Genomic DNA, 19,792 nt, shown 5'->3' with positions numbered 1-19,792 from the left:
TTGGGAATGGGGCTGGGCAGGGGGAAAACAACTGTGACTTTGCTTTCTGTTAACTATGACACTCCAAGTGACTGTTCACTTGCTAAGCTTGAGAGTTTAGGAACCTTAATTAAAAATGCTTTTCCCACAATCTAAACCCAAGCTCAATAAAAGGGATGGGATAAGTTGTGTGATCTACCCTTTTCATTACACATGATAAAAATGTAACTCATAAAAATACTCCCCCCGCCCCCAGTCACTTTTCTCCCTCTTCCCTGAAGATACTAGCCAATCTGACCACTCAGCCATTCTTCATGTGCCAGCCTGAACTTGTTCCCATCCCATGACCTCTCGCACATTTTCAATAAGTCTTTAGCAATCAGTAGTAGCAATTCTGGATCTTTTTTTCCACCTTGGCAACCTCTTGGTTTAACTGAGCACTTCAATTGCTGTCTAAACTGATATCAGAACAGATGATGATAAACCTCTAAAGTTGAGAGATGATGTTGGAAAGAAATGCTGGAGTGTTGACATTAATTCATGACCATTTGCAAGGGAGATCATATCCAGTTTCTACCACCAAATGCACTGCTGGCCCTCTTTAAACATAAGTGACATCCAGAGGCAATTTAACTGTGCCACAGGCTTTATATGAATGAAGCTTTACAGAAAATTACAATCAAATGGGGAAAAGATTAGTCCAACATAAAAATGCATCCTCATTATAGTAAAACATTTTTTTGGTTAAAATTCAAAAAACACCAGTTTCAAGAAAGTTTACCTCTGATCTTCATCATAGATCTTTCTTACAATTTCATCAATCCTTAGTTTATCTTTTAGGAATTCATCATAAGCTTCCTGTCTCTTTTGTTCATTTTGATCAAGTTGCTGCTCCAGCTCCTTCTGATATTTTACAGCTTGTTCATGACGTTTTTGTTCTTCCTTAATCTCCTCTACTGTAGCTTCATCGTGCTCTTTCTTCATCAATCTCGCAATCTCAGCCTCTCGTTTCTAGTTAAAAGATAACCCTGTTCATTACTCCAGAGGCTACAATTTTTACCACCTTCACATACTTGGGAGGACACTTGGGAAACATTAAGGGCCGAATTTTACAATTCTTTTCCCAAGTGTTGTCTCGGGCAGGAAAAGCAGAAGGTAGCCCGCCAGCTGACTTGACGGTTTTCCCCGCCATATTTTCAAACGCGTTGGAAAGAAAGAAAAATGGAAAAATGGTCCACGACATCATGCTGGCGGGGCAGGCTCATTGCCAGAAAGCTCGGCCCCTTAAGGGCACACCAATCTGAAAAGCATACATGAAAGCAGAAATAGAAATAAAATGAAAGCAGAAACACTCCAGGGAACCCAAGGGAGCCCCCACACCCCCAAAAAGACATGGGATATCCCCCTCAACTAGGGAGTGCCCCTGGCAGTGCCATCAATGGGTTTAGTTTGCCAGTTCCTTGTTTTACAAAGCCTGTTTGGGCGAGGAAGGGGGATAATAAAGAGAGAGAACGACTCGGTGTATAATGATAATAATAATCTTTACTGCCACAAGTAGGCTTACATTAACCCTGCAATGAAGTTACTGTGAAAAGCCCCTAGTCGCCATATTCCGGCGCCTGTTCGGGTACACAGAGTAAGAATTCAGAATGTCCAAATTACCTAACAGTACATATTTCAGGACCTATTGGAGGAAACTGGAGCACCAAAGGGAGCCCACGCAGACATGGGGGGAACGTGCAGACTCCATAGATAGTGACCCAAGCCGGGAATCGAACCAGAGACCCTGGAGCTGTTAAGCAACAATGCTAACCACTGTGCTACCGTGTTGCCCTATGTTAATCAATACTAATGGGGCTCCCAACCTTTCATCACAGAAGCCCCATTACATAATTGGCGGGGATAATCGAGCAGGCAATCCCATTGGCATGAAAGCTGTTTTGGGATCCCCCCCCCCCCCCCCCCGCACCACCGTCATTCCCACCCGTCAATAACCCATACCCCGACTTTGGGGGTTCCAAGTCACTCCATCCTAGTAAGATCCATCTCTCTGAACCACCAGGGAGGCAAAGGCCAGGACATCGGCCTCTCTCATCCCCTGGGCTCCCGGGTCTTCCGACCCATCAAAGATCGGCACCTCTGGACTCGGAACCACTCTCACTTGTAAGACCTCTGACATGACGTCAGAAAATCCCTGCCTTGGACATGCCCAAAACATATGAACATGGTTCACAGGACCCACCACACCTATCCTACACCCCCTCAAAAAACCTGCTCATCTGGCTACAGTCATGTGTGCTCTGTGGACCACCTTAAACTGTATCAGGCCGAGCCTGCCGCACGACGAGGATGCATTAACTCTCCTCAGGACCTCCTCCCATAACCCGGGCTCCGACTCCAGCCCCACCCCTCAGCTCTTTTTCTCACTTTCTCTTCACCTTCCCTATTGGGGCTCCCTCCCACTCCATTAGCTCTTCACCTTCCCTATTGGGGCTCCGTCCCACTCCATTAGCTCCCTATAGATCTCGGAGACCTCCCCTCTCCTACTCCTGTTCTCAACACCACCTTATCCTGCAGTTCCCGGAGCAACAGATGCGGGAAGGACGAAATCTGCCTCCGCACAAAATCCCTCATGTGCAGATACTGGAACTCATTCCCACCCAGCAACTCAAACCCCTTCGCCAAGCTCGGGAAACCCTCATCAGTAAAGAGATCCCCAAATCTCTTGATCCTTGTCGCTGCCACCTCCGAAAACCCCCGTCCAGCACCCCCAGGAGTGAACCGGTGGTTATAGCATATCGGTGCCCACACCGACGCCCCCTCCAACTCCATGTGCTGCCTCCACTGTCCCCACACCCTCAGGGCTTGTGGAGTACCGAGCCGGCGAGAACGGTTAACAATGCCCCCAAATTCATATCCTTCCATGATGCCGCCTCCACCCGCTCCCACACCGTTTGGAACCATTTTCAACAAAATCAATGACTAATGTTTTGTGTGGAAATGCGAGCTCTTTTTCCAGAACAGATGGAAAGACGGAGAAAAACTAGAAAATATTTTAAACTTGAAAGAGTTTAGAAGTGGGAAGCACCAGTTAAAAATAAATTCCAAGTAAGATTAAAGTAAAGAGATATTAAGGTTAATTAGAATTATTTAATAATTAGCATTTATTTAAGCAATGTATAAGATTGATATGTTTCACAATGTGTGACCCAAAACCTTTTTTAAAATGTTCAGCTGCTGACCACAAATAATTCCCTGGAGCTGCCAGAAGCAGGAAGGGGGCGATTCTTCGATATTGAGGCCAAGTGTTCGCGCCGTCATGAATGCCGTCGCGTTTCACGATGGTGCGAACAGGGCCCGGGCACGACATATTCTGGCTCCCAAAGGGACCAGCATGGCGCTGGAGCGGTTCACGCCACTCCAGCCTCCTTACGCGGCGCCAAATGGGCGCCATGCCAACCCGCACATGCGAAGTTGGGCCAACTCAATCCTGCGCATGCGCAGTTGGGCCACGCCATCCTGCGCATGTGTGGGGAACTTCTTACGCGCGCCGGCCCCGACCCAACATGGGGTCGGTGTTCAGGGGCCGGCTACGGCAGAAAGTAGGCCCCGGCCGGGGGGGGGGGGGAAGAGGCCAGCCCGCCGATTGGTGGGCCCCAATCGCGGGCCAAACCCCTTCGGAGGCCCCCTCCCCCCGGTGAAGGAGCCCCCCTCCCCCCCAAGCCTTCGCGACGAGTACGCGCTGGCAGCGAACAGGTGTGGACGGCGCCGGCGTGACTGTCATTTTTCCGCCGGCCGCTCGGCCCATGCGGGCCGGTGAATCGCTGCTCACCATTTGCAGCAATTCTCCGAGCGGCGTAGCTCGATTCTTGCGGCGCTGGTTTCGGGGGAGTGGGAGAATCGCGTGCAGGAGTTGGGGCGGCGTGACGCGATTCTCGCGATGCTGGTTTCGGGGGAGTGGGAGAATCGCGTGCAGGAGTCGGGGCGGCGTGGCGCGATTCTCGCGGTGCTGGTTTCGGGGGAGTGGGAGAATCGCGTGCAGGAGTCGGGGCAGCATGGTGCGATTCACGCGCGCCCCGGTGATTCGCCTGCCCGGCATGGGGGTGGGAGAATACCGCCGAAAAGTTAATTAAAAGGAAACAACATAATATGTATGCGTAAGCTGGAATCAACTAAGAAGAAAATCAAACGTGATTTCTGACCTTAGAATCATAGAATCCCTACAGTGCAGGAGGCCATTCGGTCCATCGAGTCTGAACCAACTCTCCAAAAGAGCGTCCTACCTAGGTCCATGCCCCCACCCTATTTTCGCCTAACCTTTTGGACATCATGTGCAATTTAGCATGGCCAATTCACCTAGCCTGCACATTTTTGGACTGTGGGAGGAAACCCACGCTGATACGGGGAGAATATGCAAACTCCACAGTCACCCAGGGACGGAATTGAATCCGGGTTCCTGGCGCTATGAGGCAGCAGTGCTAGGCACTGTGCCACCATACCTTGTAACCCAAAACCTTATGACCGTTCGGTACCTTTTCTGTTATTGCTCAACTTTTGAATAACATGTTTTTTAAGCACAGTACTTACAATCTTCTCTAAACGATTTGCTTCTTTTTCAGCTATCTGGGCAGCTCTTTCTCTGTTCACATAAGCAGCCTTCAACTTGGCTTCCAACTCACGAAGTTCAAGACTAATTTAGATATGCAGAAATACAAGAATAACTAACAACATAATAAATGAAAAGTAGACCAAGTAGTATTGTCGCACTTTCTGTGACAGATTGAAATGGTATATTGAGCTGAATTTTGTTTGTCTTTCACTGAAAATGTTTTGGTCCCAAACCGCAGCATAAACCAATATAGTCGTGGCCAACAAACCACAGCACAATACAGAGCACAGTGAATGCTCTGGACAGGGAGGGAAGTTACAGACTAGAATTTCAAAGTGATGGACATACTATGACCTCATGCTATACAAGAAGAACAAAATACCAGCAGCAAATACATCTTGAAATTGGGAATAATTGTAGTTACTTGAATCAATAAGTTAAACATTGTAAAATAAATTTGTTGCTTTTGGGGATCATTCTTGTGAACCTCCGCTGGATCCTCCAAGGCCAGCACATCCTTCCTTCGATACGGAGCCCAAAACTGCTCACAATATTCCAAATGGGGTCTGACCAGAGTCTTATACAATCTCAACAGTACATCCCTGCTCTTGCATTCTAGCCCTGTCGACATGGATGCTGTACAGTAAGAAGTCTTACAACACCAGGTTAAAGTCCAACAGGTTTGTTTCAAACACGAGCTTTCGGAGCACGGCTCCTTCTTCAGGTGACATGGATGCTGACATTGCATTTGCCTTCCTAACTGCCGACTGAACCTGCATGTTAACCTTATGAGAATCCTCAACTAGGACCCCTTAGTCCCTTTGTGCTTCTGATTTGCTCAGCCTTTTCCCATTTAGAACATAGTCTATGCCTCTATTCTTCTTACCAAAGTGCATAACCTCACACTTTTCCACACTGTATTCCATCTGCCACTCCTTTGCCCACTCTCCTAGCCTGTCCAGGTCTTTCTGCAGCCTCACTGCTTCCTCAACACAACCTGTACCTCTACATATCTTTGTATCATCTGCAAACGTGGCAACAATTCCCTCAGTTCCTTCTTCCAGATCATTAATGTATATTGTGGTCCCAACACTGACCCTTGCGGAACACCACTAGTCACTGGCTGCCATCCTTAAAAGGACCCCTTTATTCCCACTCTCTGCCTTCTGCCAGTCAGCCAATCCTCTATCCATGCCAGTACCTTGCCCTTAACACCATGGGCTCTTATCTTATTTTGCAGCCTCCTGTATGGCACCTTGTCAAAGGCCTTCGGGAAATTCAAATTGATCACGTCCACTGGTTCTCCTTTGCCTAACTTCCTCGTTACCGCCTTAAAGAATTCTAAAAGATTTGTCAGGCATCCATGTGGAGTTTGCATATTCTCCCCGTGTCTGCGTGGGTCTCAGCCCCACAACCCAAAGATAAGCAGGGTAGGTGAATTGGCCATGCTAAATTGCCCCTTAATTGGAAAAAAAGAATTGGGTACTCTAAATGTATTTATTTTTTTTAATTAAAAAAAATAAGATTTGTCGGGCATGATCTGCCCTTGACGAATCCGTGCTGGCTCAGTCCTATTTTACCATGCAACGGACGAATGGGATAGATACAAAGACTAGCAAAGGGTCACAAAGCAGCTTGTAGGAGCTACTAAAATGGATTATGAAAGGAAACTGTCAAGGGGTATCAAAATCAATTAGAAGAAATGTTATAGTTATATAAAGAGAAAGTGGTTGGTCAAGAGCAATGTAGGCCACTAAAAGCTGAAAATTGAGATACTGTCATTGATAATGGGAAATGGCAGACATGTTGAACAATTACTTTGCCTAAGTATTTACAATTGAAAAGGAGGATAACTTGCTGGAGGTCCCGAAAAAGTGAATAGTCAATAGAGGGCAGAGATTTAATACAATTAACGCAACTTAAAATTGCAAGGAGATATTGACAGATCAGGTGAATGGGCAAAATTGTGGCAGATGGAATTCAAGTGTGGATGGTAAGCAAGTGTGAGGTTATCCAATTTGGACCAAAAAAAGATAGAGTAAAGTACTTTCTAAATGGAAAGAGGTTAAGTACAGTGGATGTCCAAAGAGATTTTGGGGTTTAGGTGCATGGATCCTTAAAATGTCATGAACAAGTGATCAAAAAGGCTAATGGAATGTTAGGCTTTACATCTACAAGACTGGCATATAAGACACAGAAGTTATGCTGCAGCTATACAAAACCCTTGTTAAACCCCACTTGGAGTACTGAGAGTAGTTCTGGGTGCCAAACCTTAGGAAAGATATTTTGGCTTGGAGGGAGTGTAACGCAGGTATACAAAAATTATACCTGGACTACAGGGGTTAAGTTATGAGGAGAGATTACATAAATTAGGCTGTTTTCGCTAGAATTTAGATGGTTATGGGGTGATCTGATCAAAGTCTTCAAGATATTATCAGGGAAAGACAGGGTAGCTAAAGATAAACTATTTCCACTGGTTGGAGATTCTAAAACTAGGGGGTATAGTCTAAAAATTAGGGCTCAACCATTGAGGAGAGATGTTAGGAAGCACTTCTTCACTCAAAGGGTGATGGAGGTTTTGAACACTCTCCCACAAATAGCAGTTTGTGTCCCACAAACTGGAACAGTTGATAATTTTAAATCTGAGATAGATAGATTTTTGCTAAGCAAAGATATTAAGGGATATGGGCCAAAGGTAGGCATAAGGAGTTAGGCCACAAGTCAGCCATTATCTCATTAAATGGTAGGACAGGCCCACGGAGCTAAAAGGCCTACTGCTGCTCCTATGTTCCTATGACTAGAGAAAACAAAAGTATACTACAAACACAAATAATAAAGAAATGAAAATCAGAATTGGAATAGGATCAATAAAGGGTACACTCAACTGGAAAACTAACATGGTATACATAAAAAAAAGATAGAAAGGGGGTAGATAAATCAGAAACTAACCTAACCATATATGTGCTGTGAATACGATGTAACAGTTTTAAGTACATAAACAAGGAAACTGGGGGGGGGGGGAGAATCGAGGTTTGAAGTAGTTTGGATAGCAGGAGCATGGATATTAGGCGTGATTAAATGACAAAAGGGATGATTGTGCGACACAAAGCAGGTGATAAAGGAAGTAAAGAAACAGAGCTGTAAATATCGACAGCAGTATCATTACCAGCTTTACAGTTATAGAATCCCTACAGTGCAGAAGGAGGCCATTCGGCCCATCGAGTCTACACAGCCGTTCAAATGAGCACTTCACCCATGTCCACTTTCCTGTCCACCCCGTGCTATCCCTGTAACCCCATAACCTAACATTTAAAAAAAAAAAAATTTTTTTAATTTACCAATTATTTTTTCCAATTAAGGGGCAATTTAGCATGGCCAATCCACCTACTCTGCACATCTTTGGGTTGTGGGGGTGAAACCCACGCAAACACGGGGAGAATGTGCAAACTCCACACGGACAGTGACCCAGGGCCGGGATTCGAACCCAGGTCCTCAGCGCCGTAGGCAGCAATGCTAACCACTGTGCCACCGTGCTGTGGCCTAACATGCACATCCCTGGACACGAAGGGACAATTTATCATGGCTAATACACCTAACCTGAACATCTTTGGACTGTGGGAGGAAACCCAAGCACCTGGAGGAAACCTACGCAGACAAGGGGAGAAACTCCACAAAGACAGTGACACAAGGCCGGAATTGAACCCAGGTCCCTGGTACTGTGAGGCAGCAGTGCTAACCACTGTACCACCATGCTGCCCTTAGTTAACAGCAAAATACTGTAAATGCTGGAAATCTGAAGTGAAAGCAGAAAATGAAATGAAATGAAAATCGCTTATTGTCACAAGTAGGCTTCAAATGAAGTTACTGTGAAAAGCCCCTAGTCGCCACATTCCGGTGCCTGTTCGGGGAGGCTGGTACGGGAATTGAACCGTGCTGCTGGCCTGCCTTGATCTGCTTTCAAAGCCATCGATTTAGCTCTGTGATGGAAATACTCAGAAGGTCAAGCAGCCTCAGAGGGGAGAGAAGCCACTGTGGTCCAAAAAATAACATTTAATATTTATTCACGAATCAATCTACAACCTAGTTTGCCCAATTTGTGATCATGGCTCATCTGGGAAAGAACAAAAACTGAAGCTTCAATCTCTTTAACTGCAAAATGTTTCTGGTCATTCATTTAAAAAGCATATCTATTCCCTCCTTTAGGATTACCTCAGTCTTCATAACAGTGAACAACCTTTCAAAGATAATTAATTAGCTGTGAAGTATTTCTAGAATGTGATGAGACAATGTATAAATTTTATGTTTATTTACTTTACCTGTTTTCTCTGACTTGCTGTCTCATTTTTTCATCTTTTAACTTTTCATACTTTATTCTTTCCAGTTCCTTGGCAATTCTCTCCTCTTGTTCTAGTTGTTTTGCCTTCAGTAATTTTCTTTTTTCTGCCTATTACGGAGAAATGGTCACGCACAATAAAACCTGGGAATCACAGATATTAACCAATAGAAATATGCTCTTCAAAAGTACATTCCCAATGACCAATGCAATTTAATTTTCTACATATATGCACTTGAACTAAATTTTGTTTTATTGAATATTAATAAGTTAAATTGAAACATTTTATAGTGTGCCTTCGATGAGCAATTAAATTATTCATCTTCCGAGTTATTTGCTAGAAATTTCCCAGCACACAACCTTGAGCAAGGTAGCACCAATCTCCTCCTATCAGAACTAAAGCAACCTCAAAACTAAATTAAAATTTGTATTATTTATATTGTAATTATCCTCCTTCCCGTGTCTAGGGATTGCTGTACCATACATGCGTGACCAACATTTGGGTATTTTCAATTATCTGGCCATTTCCAAAATCCACCATTGTGAGGCTTTGAAGTTAAAATAAAGTTGTTTTTTTCAAATAGTCATGGTTGTGTAACCTTTGCCTTGCAGTGAATATTATAAAGCATTTACAGCACAGAAATAGACTATTCAGCTACTAGATCCAGGTTTATGCTCCGCAGTCCTCCTCTCAACCGATGCTCAACAAAAGGGCAAGTAGAATTTAGCCAATCACTGCAGGAGTATGAGAAAGAAGCAGCATATTTTATGTCAAGTCAATACAATGGAGACATAATCAAAAAAGTTGTTCCGGGATGCTGGGATTTTTCACAGCAGCCAAGATAATTCAAAGTTATGTGGAAGTGCAATAATTAAAAACTCAACCAATAAATTTTAAAATTGCAATGAAACAAATTCATTTTTCATTTCTTTTCACAAAGGCAACTAATGCTGTAACTACATCAACTCCTCCATTTTAGGAACCTTCTCCAGCAACCACACCTTAAAAAGGTTAATGTCAACCACTTGAAAGGATATTGTCAAGTTCATAACCAAACCTCTCCGGAGATCTGTCTTCATCTGAACACTATAGAATCAATCTCCTTTAGGAACTTTGAACAGCCACAGCCTCATAGCCTATAGAGTATCCTATGCCTTCAGCTGTTTATTGATATCGTGTGGAGTGAATCAAATTAACTGAAGACTAGCATCTATGATGCTGTGGACCTTAGGAGGAGTCAGAAACGGATCACCCACTTGGCACTTCTGACTGAAGGTGGTTGAAAATGCCCCAGCCTTGTCTTTTGCACTTATGTGCTAGACTTCACCATCGTTGTGGATGGGAATATTTGTGGAGCCTCCTCATTCAGTTCATGATTTAATTATCCACCACCTTAACATGATTTTTCATGAGGTTCGTGCCAAGCAATTCCATGTCACAAAATTCTGTGCTCTATGATGTTCCCAGGGATGCACACCAAGATAAACCTCAACTGCGGCTACAGGAACATCAACATGGTGAAAGATGCTCTTTGGTCTGCATAAAACCTGCCGCTCTTCCAGTGCAAAGAGTTGTCTATGACCAATTGTTACATTGTGGCAATTGCAAAGTCCCTAGAATCCCTACAGTGTACAAAGAGGCTATGCGGCCCATATTGTCTGCGCCCATCATGTCTGCACCCATCCTTCGAAAGAGCACCCCAACGAGTTCCACACCCCTGCAACCCTGTAATGTAACCTTTGGACACAAAGGAACAATTTAGCATGGCAAATCAACCTAACCTGCACATCTTTGGACTGTGGGTGGAAACCGGGGCAACCGGAGGAAACCCACGCAGACATGGGGAGAACGTGCAAACTCCACACAGTCACCGAAAGGCCGGAATTGAATCTGTGTCCCTGGCACTGTGAGATAGCAGTGCAAAACACTGTCCCACCTTGTCATCCAGTACTATGTGCTGGGGGATATACTAAAGCTTGGGACAGCTACCACAAATGTTAGCACTGTTGCTTCACAGCGCCAGGGTCCCATGTTCGATTCCCGGCTTGGGTCACTGTCTGTGCGGGGTCTGCACGTTCTTCCCTTGTCTGCCTGTCCTCCGGGTGCTCCAGTTTCCTCCCACAGTCCAAAGATGTGCAGGTTAGGTGGACTGGCTATCAGGGCCGGCCCAAGGTACCGGCAACTCGGGCAGTCGCCCGGGGCGCCATGTGCTAGGGGGCGCCAAAGACTCGGGTCCTGCGCATGCGCAGTTGGGCCGGTGCCAACCAGCGCATGCGCGGTGGCCGCCCTCCGCCAGGGCGGCCCCCCCCTCCGTCTGCCCCCGCCCGCCCGCCCCTCGGCCCCGCCCGCCGCCTCGGCCCGACCCGACCCCCCCCGCCGCCTCGGCCCGACCCGCCCCCCCCCCCCCTCGGCCTGCACTGCCCCCCCCCTCGGCCCCCCCCCTCGGCCCCCCCCCCCCCCTCGGCCCCCCCCCCCTCGGCCCCCCCCAGCAACCCTAGGGCCGGCGCTGCTGGCTATGCTAAATTGCACTTAGTGTCCAAAAAGGTTAGGTGGGTTATTGGGTTATGGGGATGGGGGTGTTCTTTCCAAGGGCCGGTGTAGACTCGATGGGTCGAATGGCCTCCTTCTGCGCTGTAAATTCTATGATTCAAATTCTATGAGATGCAAGGGGGAAAGGCCACTGTCTAAGGCCCTTAAGCCATTGTACACCGAGGAGCTGGAAACTGAAATATTTCTTGGGCTATATGTTTGACTTGTAAAGAACATCATAAATATTGACTGTAACTGTAAAGGAAGTAAAAAAAATACAATTTGGGTAGAAACAGAATTGTTTTGCACTTTACATGATCGTTCAAGGTTGACATTACACTTTATGAATAAAATATATTTTTGGAAAAGAAATGTTGACATTTCAAGTATAGTTGCAGTGTCTCTACAATAAAGTAAGCAAAACTTAAATGGTGACCACCTGAATAATAAAATTTCTGAAAGCCTGAAACTGACCTAAAACAATGATAAATCTGAAGAAATTGATTCAAATTAAAACTGAAATCATTCACTATTATTGTTTTCAAAGAAACAGGATCTTCCAAGAATGTCTCCCCCATTTCCCATCATAATTTTGGCAGATCAGCTTAAATGTCTAAAAACAACCATGTATATGATTCTCCAGGAGTTCAGCCATCCCATCGTCTAGGCTATGGGAGGAGATTGCAAGAACCCAAAAGAGAATTCTCCCCAATAACGTCCAGTCAAAAACATGACTCTGCCTAATGGAGAAACTTATTTCCTGCACCCGAAGAGGTGAATGTCTGTGTCAATTTTTTTCCCATGGAATGCGAGGTCAGCATGTAACATCAGCATTTGTTGTCCATTCCTAGGTGCTTTTGAAGTAATGGTGAGCTGCCTTTTTGAACTGTAGCAGTTCATTTGGTGCAAGTCCACCCACAGTGCTGTTGGGAAGCGAGTTTCAGGATTTTGATCCTGTGACTGTGAAGGAATGGCGATTTCAAGTCGGGATGGTGTACGAGGCTTGGAGGGGAACTTGAAGATGATGGTGCATCTGCAGCCCTTGTCCTGCAGGTGATAGCAGTTGTGGGTTTAGAAGGTGCTGTTGAAGGGGCCTTGATGAGCTGTTACCGTGCAGCTTGTAGATGATACACACTGCTACCATACTGCTGCCACTGTGTATCAGTCATGGATGGGAGTGGCAATTAAGTAGGCTGCTTTCTCCTAGATGGTGTTGATCTTCTTGAGTTTTATTGGAGCCATTTTTCAAGAATGTGGAGTGTATTCAATTACATTCTTGACTGGCACCTGTAGATTGTGGACAGACTTTGGAAAGTCAAGAGTTGAGTTACTCACTTCAAAACTCTCAGCCTCTGACCTGCTCTTGTAGCCACAGTATTTATATGACTAGTCCAGTTACGTTTCTGGTCAAACACCCCTAGGGTGTTGGTGGTGGGGATTAGGTGATGGGAATGTCGTTGAATGTCATGGGGAGATGGTTAGATTCTGTCTTTTTGGAGATGATAATTTCCTGGACCATGTGTGGAGTGTATGTTACTTTACCACTCATCAGCCCAGCCTGAATGTTGTTGCATATAGGCATGGACTGCTTCAATATCAGTGGAGTCCCGAATGGTACTGAACACTGAGCAATCATCAGCGAACATCCTCACTTCTGATCTTATAATGGAGGGAAGGTCATTGATGAAACAGCTGAAAATGGTTGTGGTTAGGACTCTAGGATGTCTTTAAGACATCGTGGCAAAAGAAGCTCTTAATCTTGTGATTAAGAACTTCTTAACGTTTTTCTCAAGTTCTAGATTTCAATAGTTCAGCCATCAAGCTAATGCTGCTCATTGTTAGCAGATGTAGAAACTCCAGCAGACTGATGGACCTAGTGACAAAATATGCAATATTTGTCCTATGCTTGATCACAAACTGTGGTCCATCACACAGATTGTAGAAAATGTGGCTGCACGTATCGTATCCTGCTCATGTATCCATCAGCCCCATTCTCGCTGACCTACACATTACATTTAAAATCTTTGTCACCTTCATAAATCATCCCTTCACAGCTTTGACCCACCTATTTTTACAATTGCTCCAGGGCAATATGCCCTCCAGAACATCCTGTTCCTTTCATTCCTACGCATTATCCTCCTTTTGCCCCTTTGTGGCAAAGCTTAAATACCTTGTCCCATTGTCTGAAGCTCCTTTCCAAAATCTCTTTGCTCTCTAACTCTCAAAACAGCAAGAGCCATTTCAACACCCTCCTAACTTGTCCTTCTCAGCCTTAGTGTTCCTTTTGCTTTTGCATACTTGGTAAGTCCGAGTTACTCAAGAATGTAAACGCGTTTAAATGTACCAGTCTGATTTCTGCTATGTTAAAGCCAGAACAACAATGGTAAGTGCCTGAATATTTAAAAAGTGAAATCTTCCACTTGAATTGAACTTAAAAAATGAGGACCTTACTTGAGATGATGCATGCGGTGCGTACAAATCAAAAACAATTAAACAATAACCAATATATAATAAAATATTGAAGTAAAAGCTCTAGTAATTTATTTACCTTTACAATTGCTTCCTCCATCATTTTCTCATGTTCTATATCCCGTAATATCCTTTGAAAACGCTTCCCTGGTGCCATTTCATCAGATCTCATTCTGGCGAGTATAGAGTTCTCGTTTTCCAATTTTTTAAGAAATAGTGCAAACTCTGACTCATCGTCAACTTCATCATTCAACAGTATATTCTGTTTCCTCTTAAATTTAGTGGGGCAATAAGTAGCCTGTTAATTATAAAGAAGAAAATTAACATTTTAAGACATTGGCACATGTTTAGCAATAATAATTTCCTCTTCCAAAATGCAGCCAGAGTGACAAATAAACATCAGATTTCAAAATTAATTTGAATTGGATATGCAATTCCAACAGTTCTCCAGACAAATGAGAATTGAACTGTTGTACGAGTTCTTGACATAAAGATGCTTTGCATCTAATTCTGGATCCCAAGCAAACATTGCTCACAAGCTGAAATAGCCTACAAGTCATTTGGATCTGTTATTTGTCTGCAAGTTGGTTCGTAAAGCCAAGAACTTGTGCAAAACCCCACCAGAATGGGATGTGCTAAAAGCACATAATTTTCTGGCATTCGACCATTTTCATAATCAATTACAGGTCCAAGGGCAGACTTGCATGAATTCAGAAAGCACATCATTGCTGGCTGTGGAACATCACAAGAAGTGAAATATAAAAGGACCAAATAAAGTTTCAAAATTAGGGGTCAAATACCCGAGAAGTCTTACAGAGCCTCAAAAGCCATCTAGTCTGTTTGCAGTCTTTGCCAATGCTGAAGCAGATTAAAAAGCAAATTAAAATTAAAAGATAGGAGGGCAGCACAGTGGCACAGTGGTTAGCACTGCTGCCTCACGGCACCGAGGACACAGGTTCGATCCCAGCCCCGGGTCACTGTCCACGTGAAGTTTGCACATTCTCCCCGTGTCTGCATGGGTTTCACCCCCACAACCCAAAACAGATGTGCAGGTAGAATGATTTGTCACGCTAAATTGCCCCTTAATTGGGAAAAATAATTGAGTACTCTAAATTTAGAAAAAAATTAATCTATTAAAGGATTGGAAAACTTTGAAGTAAGGTTGGTCTGCAGGCAAGTGCTTTGATAGCTGAAGTAAAGGACAGTGTTGAACTAGGTGTTTGCAAGGAATGCCTCCGTTGCTACTGTTACCCATACCCATACAGTGCAAGATTGTGACCCCCAACTTCAAAACCCTGCCTTGGTTAGGGAAATCAGTGATGAGGAGTCATTATTGTGAAACTGTCACCAAGTATAAGGACTCTTTTTAATTTGTATAGCTGGGGAGCAGTTATAATTTGATGTTGAAGTTAGCAATCCATTACACACTGTGAATGATTGTGATGCCACCAGGAATTGTGTTCCACTAGGGACTATGGGATTTCAGACAAGTGCCTGGGTTTCTTTTTGAGATTCTGTGTCAATGGGAGCGCTTCATTAGCTTGCAGCCGATGGTGTTCTATGAGGAGGAAGGGAAAAACTTCCCGTCAGGGAGCACGGAAAAACTTAATGTCCAGTTCTGTGACTGACCACTTACCAATGATCCAAAATATCTTGGCATCACTCTTGACCATACATTGACCTATCAGCAACACCTCCAGAACACTGGAGCCAAGGTTAAAACAAGCATGATTCTCATACAAAACTGGCCAATATTACCTGGGACAGCAGAGCCAACAAGCTATACACTGCTTAACTCATCCTGGTCTACCCAACACAAGTACTGCGGCAACCAAGCTCAGAAACCATCACACAAACGTAGTAAATGTCTACTTCTGAAAAGCCATGAAGATTATTATTGGAACATTGAGACAAAGACAGCTCGAGTGGCTTCCTGTGCCAGCACATATGGGTATTCACAGGGAAAAAGTGAGGTGAGTGCAAAGAAATCTCCTTACATAGCTGCTGCAATACAGAAAGTCTCACACAAGGGGGGTGAATGAGGAAACAAATATCATAATATCCGATTGCATAGCTTAAAGACGGATCTTTGTATAAATCATGATTTGCTGCTGAAACGTCATCCGTGTCTTTGTGGATTCCAGGGGCGAAAGCCTGGGGCTGCCGAAAATCCCGCCCCTGCCATGGCAGAGATTCTCCGCCACCCGGGAAGTGGCAGTGGTGGGAATCTTGCCACTCCGATCGGCGAGGCCTCTGCGGTGATTCTCCGGCCCAAATGGGCCGAAGTCCCGCCGCTGGGAGGCCTCTCCTGCCGCCGAGGTTTGAACCACCTCTGTAACGGAGGGATCAGTGGCGCGAGCGGGCCCCGGGGTCCTGGGGGGGGGGGGGGGGGGGCGATCGAACCCCGGGGGTACCCCCACGGTGGCCTGGCCCGCGATCGGGGCCCCCCGCTCAGACTCCGGGCCAGTGCCCTGGGTGCACTCTTTCTCCTTCCGCGGCCGCCACGGCGCGGAAGAGAAACCCACATCGCGCATGCGCTGGTGGTGACGGCAGCTGGCCGCTGACGTCACTGCCGGTGCATGCGCCAACCGGCGAAAGCCTTTCGGCCAGCCCCGCTGCCGGGGGCGCCAGTTTTTTGCGCCAGTCTTCTGGTGCCAACCACTCCGGCGCGGGGCTGGCCCCCAAAGGTGGGGAGAATTCCCATTGTCTGAATTCCCCACCTTTGGGGAGGCCCGACCCCTGAGTGGTTGGCGCCACTTCCCTACGCCGGGACCCTCCGTCACGCCGGGTAGGGGAGAATCCAGCCCCAGATCTATTTCAACACTCTCTAAGTTGGTCTCCCAACCTTAATTGCAAAATGTATTCAAAAGGCAATTGGATTGCTATTTGAAAATAAAGAATATGCAAGGTTACAGGGATACAGTGGGGGAGTGGGATTAGGTAGAATGCTCTTTCAGAGAGCCAGTGCCGACTCGATGGGCCGAATGGCCTCCCTCTGCACTGTAAAGATTATGTGATTCACCACAATTCTGTTGCCTTTATTCTATCACACACCAATTCTCACTTGCCCATGATCTGTTGGTTTAAAAAAAAACTTAAGTTACCTTAAAATGAGATTATGTTAATGCATCAACAACAGTTGTCTCTTTAGTTAAAGCTGATAGTTTAAAATTAATTATTGGTGCTTATGATAGGTTTCCAGGATAAGAAACCCTTGGTAATGAAACACTGGGGTTGTGAAATGCAAAAGTATCCGAATTGAGAACATTAACAATTGTATTTGAACTGAAAAAGTGTGGTACTGGATAGCCAAGAGTCACCAAAATGTCACTGATCAACACTGACATGACATCCAACCCACAAATATCTCAAATTTATTATTTCATCCTCAGGTTGAAATCCCTCCATATTCTCACACCTCCCTTGCCTCCAAACTTTATTCCTGACTTTGACCTTTCATACATCCGGGAGATTCCTAGCGAAACCCTCACAACTCCTCCTCCTTAAAATCCACCCCTGTTGGTCACCCCCTTCCTAAAATATCTCCTCCCTTCACGGCAACACTTTTTGAAAATTAAATCTTACAACACCAGGTTAAAGTCCAACAGGTTTATTGGGAATCACTAGCTTTCGGACTGCAGCTCCTTCATCAGGTGAGTCGCCTGATGAAGGAGCCGCGCTCCGAAAGCTAGTGATTCCAAATAAACCTGTTGGACTTTAACCTGTTGTAATACTTCTTACTGTGCCCATCCCAGTCCAACGCTGGCATCTCCACATCATGAAATTGAAATCGCATGACAAATGCAAAAATGACTTTTGAGAGCAGGATTTAACGGTGATAAGACCATAAGATATCGGAGCATAAATTAGGCCACTCGGCCCATCGAGTCTGCTCCTCCATTCAATCATGGCTGATATTTTCTCAGCCCCATTCTCCTGCCTCCTCCCCATAACCGCTGACCCCTTATTAATCAAGAAATGCCACACAGTGTGATGCATCACAGATGTCCCTCAACACTAGCTCCCTCGATAAATTTGGGTTTTACCCTGATGTACCGTCAATTACCACAAGACGAGAATGGTGAAACAATCAAGGCTTTATTGCACAAGATGTTGTGCCTCCTGCGGCTGGAACCAGAATGGAAGCAGCGCAGGAGCGCACACACTTTTATACGCCGCATGCTGGGAGGAGCCAGCAGGCTGGGATTTACCATGGTACCTGTAATACATGGGCAGTACCGTAATACATGCAATGTGTTACTAGTGATGCTACCACATTCAGCCCCTGTTTAAAAAAAAGAGTCCGGCGGGGGGGGGGGGGGGTGAAGAAAACATTACATATTGAATCTGTCGGGGGTTCTGACCCTCCGCTGCGATCGCCTCAGTCCTGGTGGTGATGTGGGCGCCGACGTGGTCACCTGCGAATCCAGGAGCGTGTTGTCATCTACTCCGTCACTCCTTAGTGGATCTAGTGAGGGGACAGATCCTGCTGGAGCTGCGGTGAGGTTCACTGGTGGGAGAGTGGGTGGCGCAGGGGTGAATGAAGCAACCGGGGGGGGGGGGGGGGGAGGAAGAGAGCGGTATCAGGTCAGGGGCTGAGGGTGGGGACCCAGCAGGTGCCAGGACCCGGAGGGAGACTGTGTCCTGTCGCCCGTCGGGGTGTGCAATGTAGGCGTGCTGCGGGTTTGCATGGAGGAGGTGGACTTTCTCAACCAAGGGATCCGATTTATGGCTGACAGTTCCTCGACCCGTCCTCCTGCGGAAGCATGCCTCGATTGTTTCACCATTCTCGTCTCGTGCTAATTGACGGTACATCAATTTATTGCACAAGATGTTGTGCTTCCTGCAGCTGGAACCAGAATGGGAGCAGCACAGGAGAGCACACTTTTATACGCTGCCTGCTGGGAGTACCTTAATACATACAATGTGTTACTAGAGGTGTTTACCACATACCCAAAAAGCAGTAGTTGAGTTTTATAAGTCCCTTGGTTCAAACCCTTATTTGACCTGGGGGGGGGGGGGGGGGGGGGTTGGACAATAGCCTCAGGACTGCTGTTCCCAACAGCTACTCGGAGAAAGATGTTGGGCCTTGCGCGGGTTCTACCCGAGTCTTCTCACGCTGCAGGGCTCCAGTGGCTGCCTCCCGAGCGGAGCAGATATTTAACGTACACGGGTTAAAGCACCAGCGTTGATGAGCCAAACTGTTGGGCCCTGCACGGGAAACTAAAGCAACTCCAGCCGACAGCCAGCAAGTGGCGGCGGATCCGAGAGCGGAGAGCGCGGGCAACGGCGGGAAACCCCCTCCCGCAGCACTCACCATCTTTTACAGCCACAAAATGAACCGTGTTTTATAAAATTACAATTTCCACAGGTACAAAACAGGCCGCTTTCCCTCTCTCCCCAGCCCAAAGCGACCACCGTTGTCCTGGAAACGCCGCCGCCGCCTTTCCCCCCACAGCTCAATAAGAGCCGCTCTGATTGGCTGGGACCCACACACAGCCCTGTCGCTAGGCTTCCTTCGCAACGCCTTTGCGCGAGTCTCGACAAGAGGCTCGGGTGGCAGAAATATATTGAAGGCAAAATCAAACTGTGTCGTTCACGGACGCACTTTTCAGTATAAAACACACGCCCCCGGATACAGATGCACAGCCTTACCTGGGGGTTGCTGGGTCCACCTTAAAGACTGGCTTCGATGGGGATCCCAGAATATCCAGGCAGGGTTCTGGGATTGCTGAGGAAGAATCTGGTACTGAAATAGAAATATCAGAAGTTGGAGTTTATCGAATCGTTGGTCATCCCAACCTCTCTCCCCCCCCCCCCCCATGCAAGTTGCGTGCGGGTTCCTTATGGGAGAGGGGGAGGGCACAGTGGT

General features: G+C 46.1%; 1 protein-coding gene across 1 annotated transcript in view; it reads right to left on the bottom strand.

Annotated features, from left to right (window-relative positions):
* mns1 (meiosis-specific nuclear structural 1) overlaps positions 1 to 19,400 on the bottom strand; it is a 31,193-nt gene extending 11,793 nt beyond the window's left edge. The window contains exons 1-5 of the mRNA XM_038813719.1: positions 19,238 to 19,400; positions 14,000 to 14,218; positions 8,905 to 9,032; positions 4,567 to 4,669; positions 761 to 990 (exon numbers count right to left, since the gene is read on the bottom strand). Coding sequence (XP_038669647.1) covers positions 761 to 990; positions 4,567 to 4,669; positions 8,905 to 9,032; positions 14,000 to 14,218; positions 19,238 to 19,240 — 683 coding nt within the window. The 5' untranslated portion in view covers positions 19,241 to 19,400. The remainder of the gene's footprint in view (positions 1 to 760; positions 991 to 4,566; positions 4,670 to 8,904; positions 9,033 to 13,999; positions 14,219 to 19,237) is intronic.
* Positions 19,401 to 19,792: the final 392 nt, after the last annotated feature.

Source organism: Scyliorhinus canicula, chromosome 12 (genome assembly GCF_902713615.1).
Source record: "Scyliorhinus canicula chromosome 12, sScyCan1.1, whole genome shotgun sequence".
Taxonomy (NCBI): Eukaryota; Metazoa; Chordata; class Chondrichthyes; order Carcharhiniformes; family Scyliorhinidae; genus Scyliorhinus; species Scyliorhinus canicula.
The sequence above is the reverse complement of the archived record's forward strand: the minus strand, read 5'-3'. Positions and strand labels throughout refer to the sequence as shown.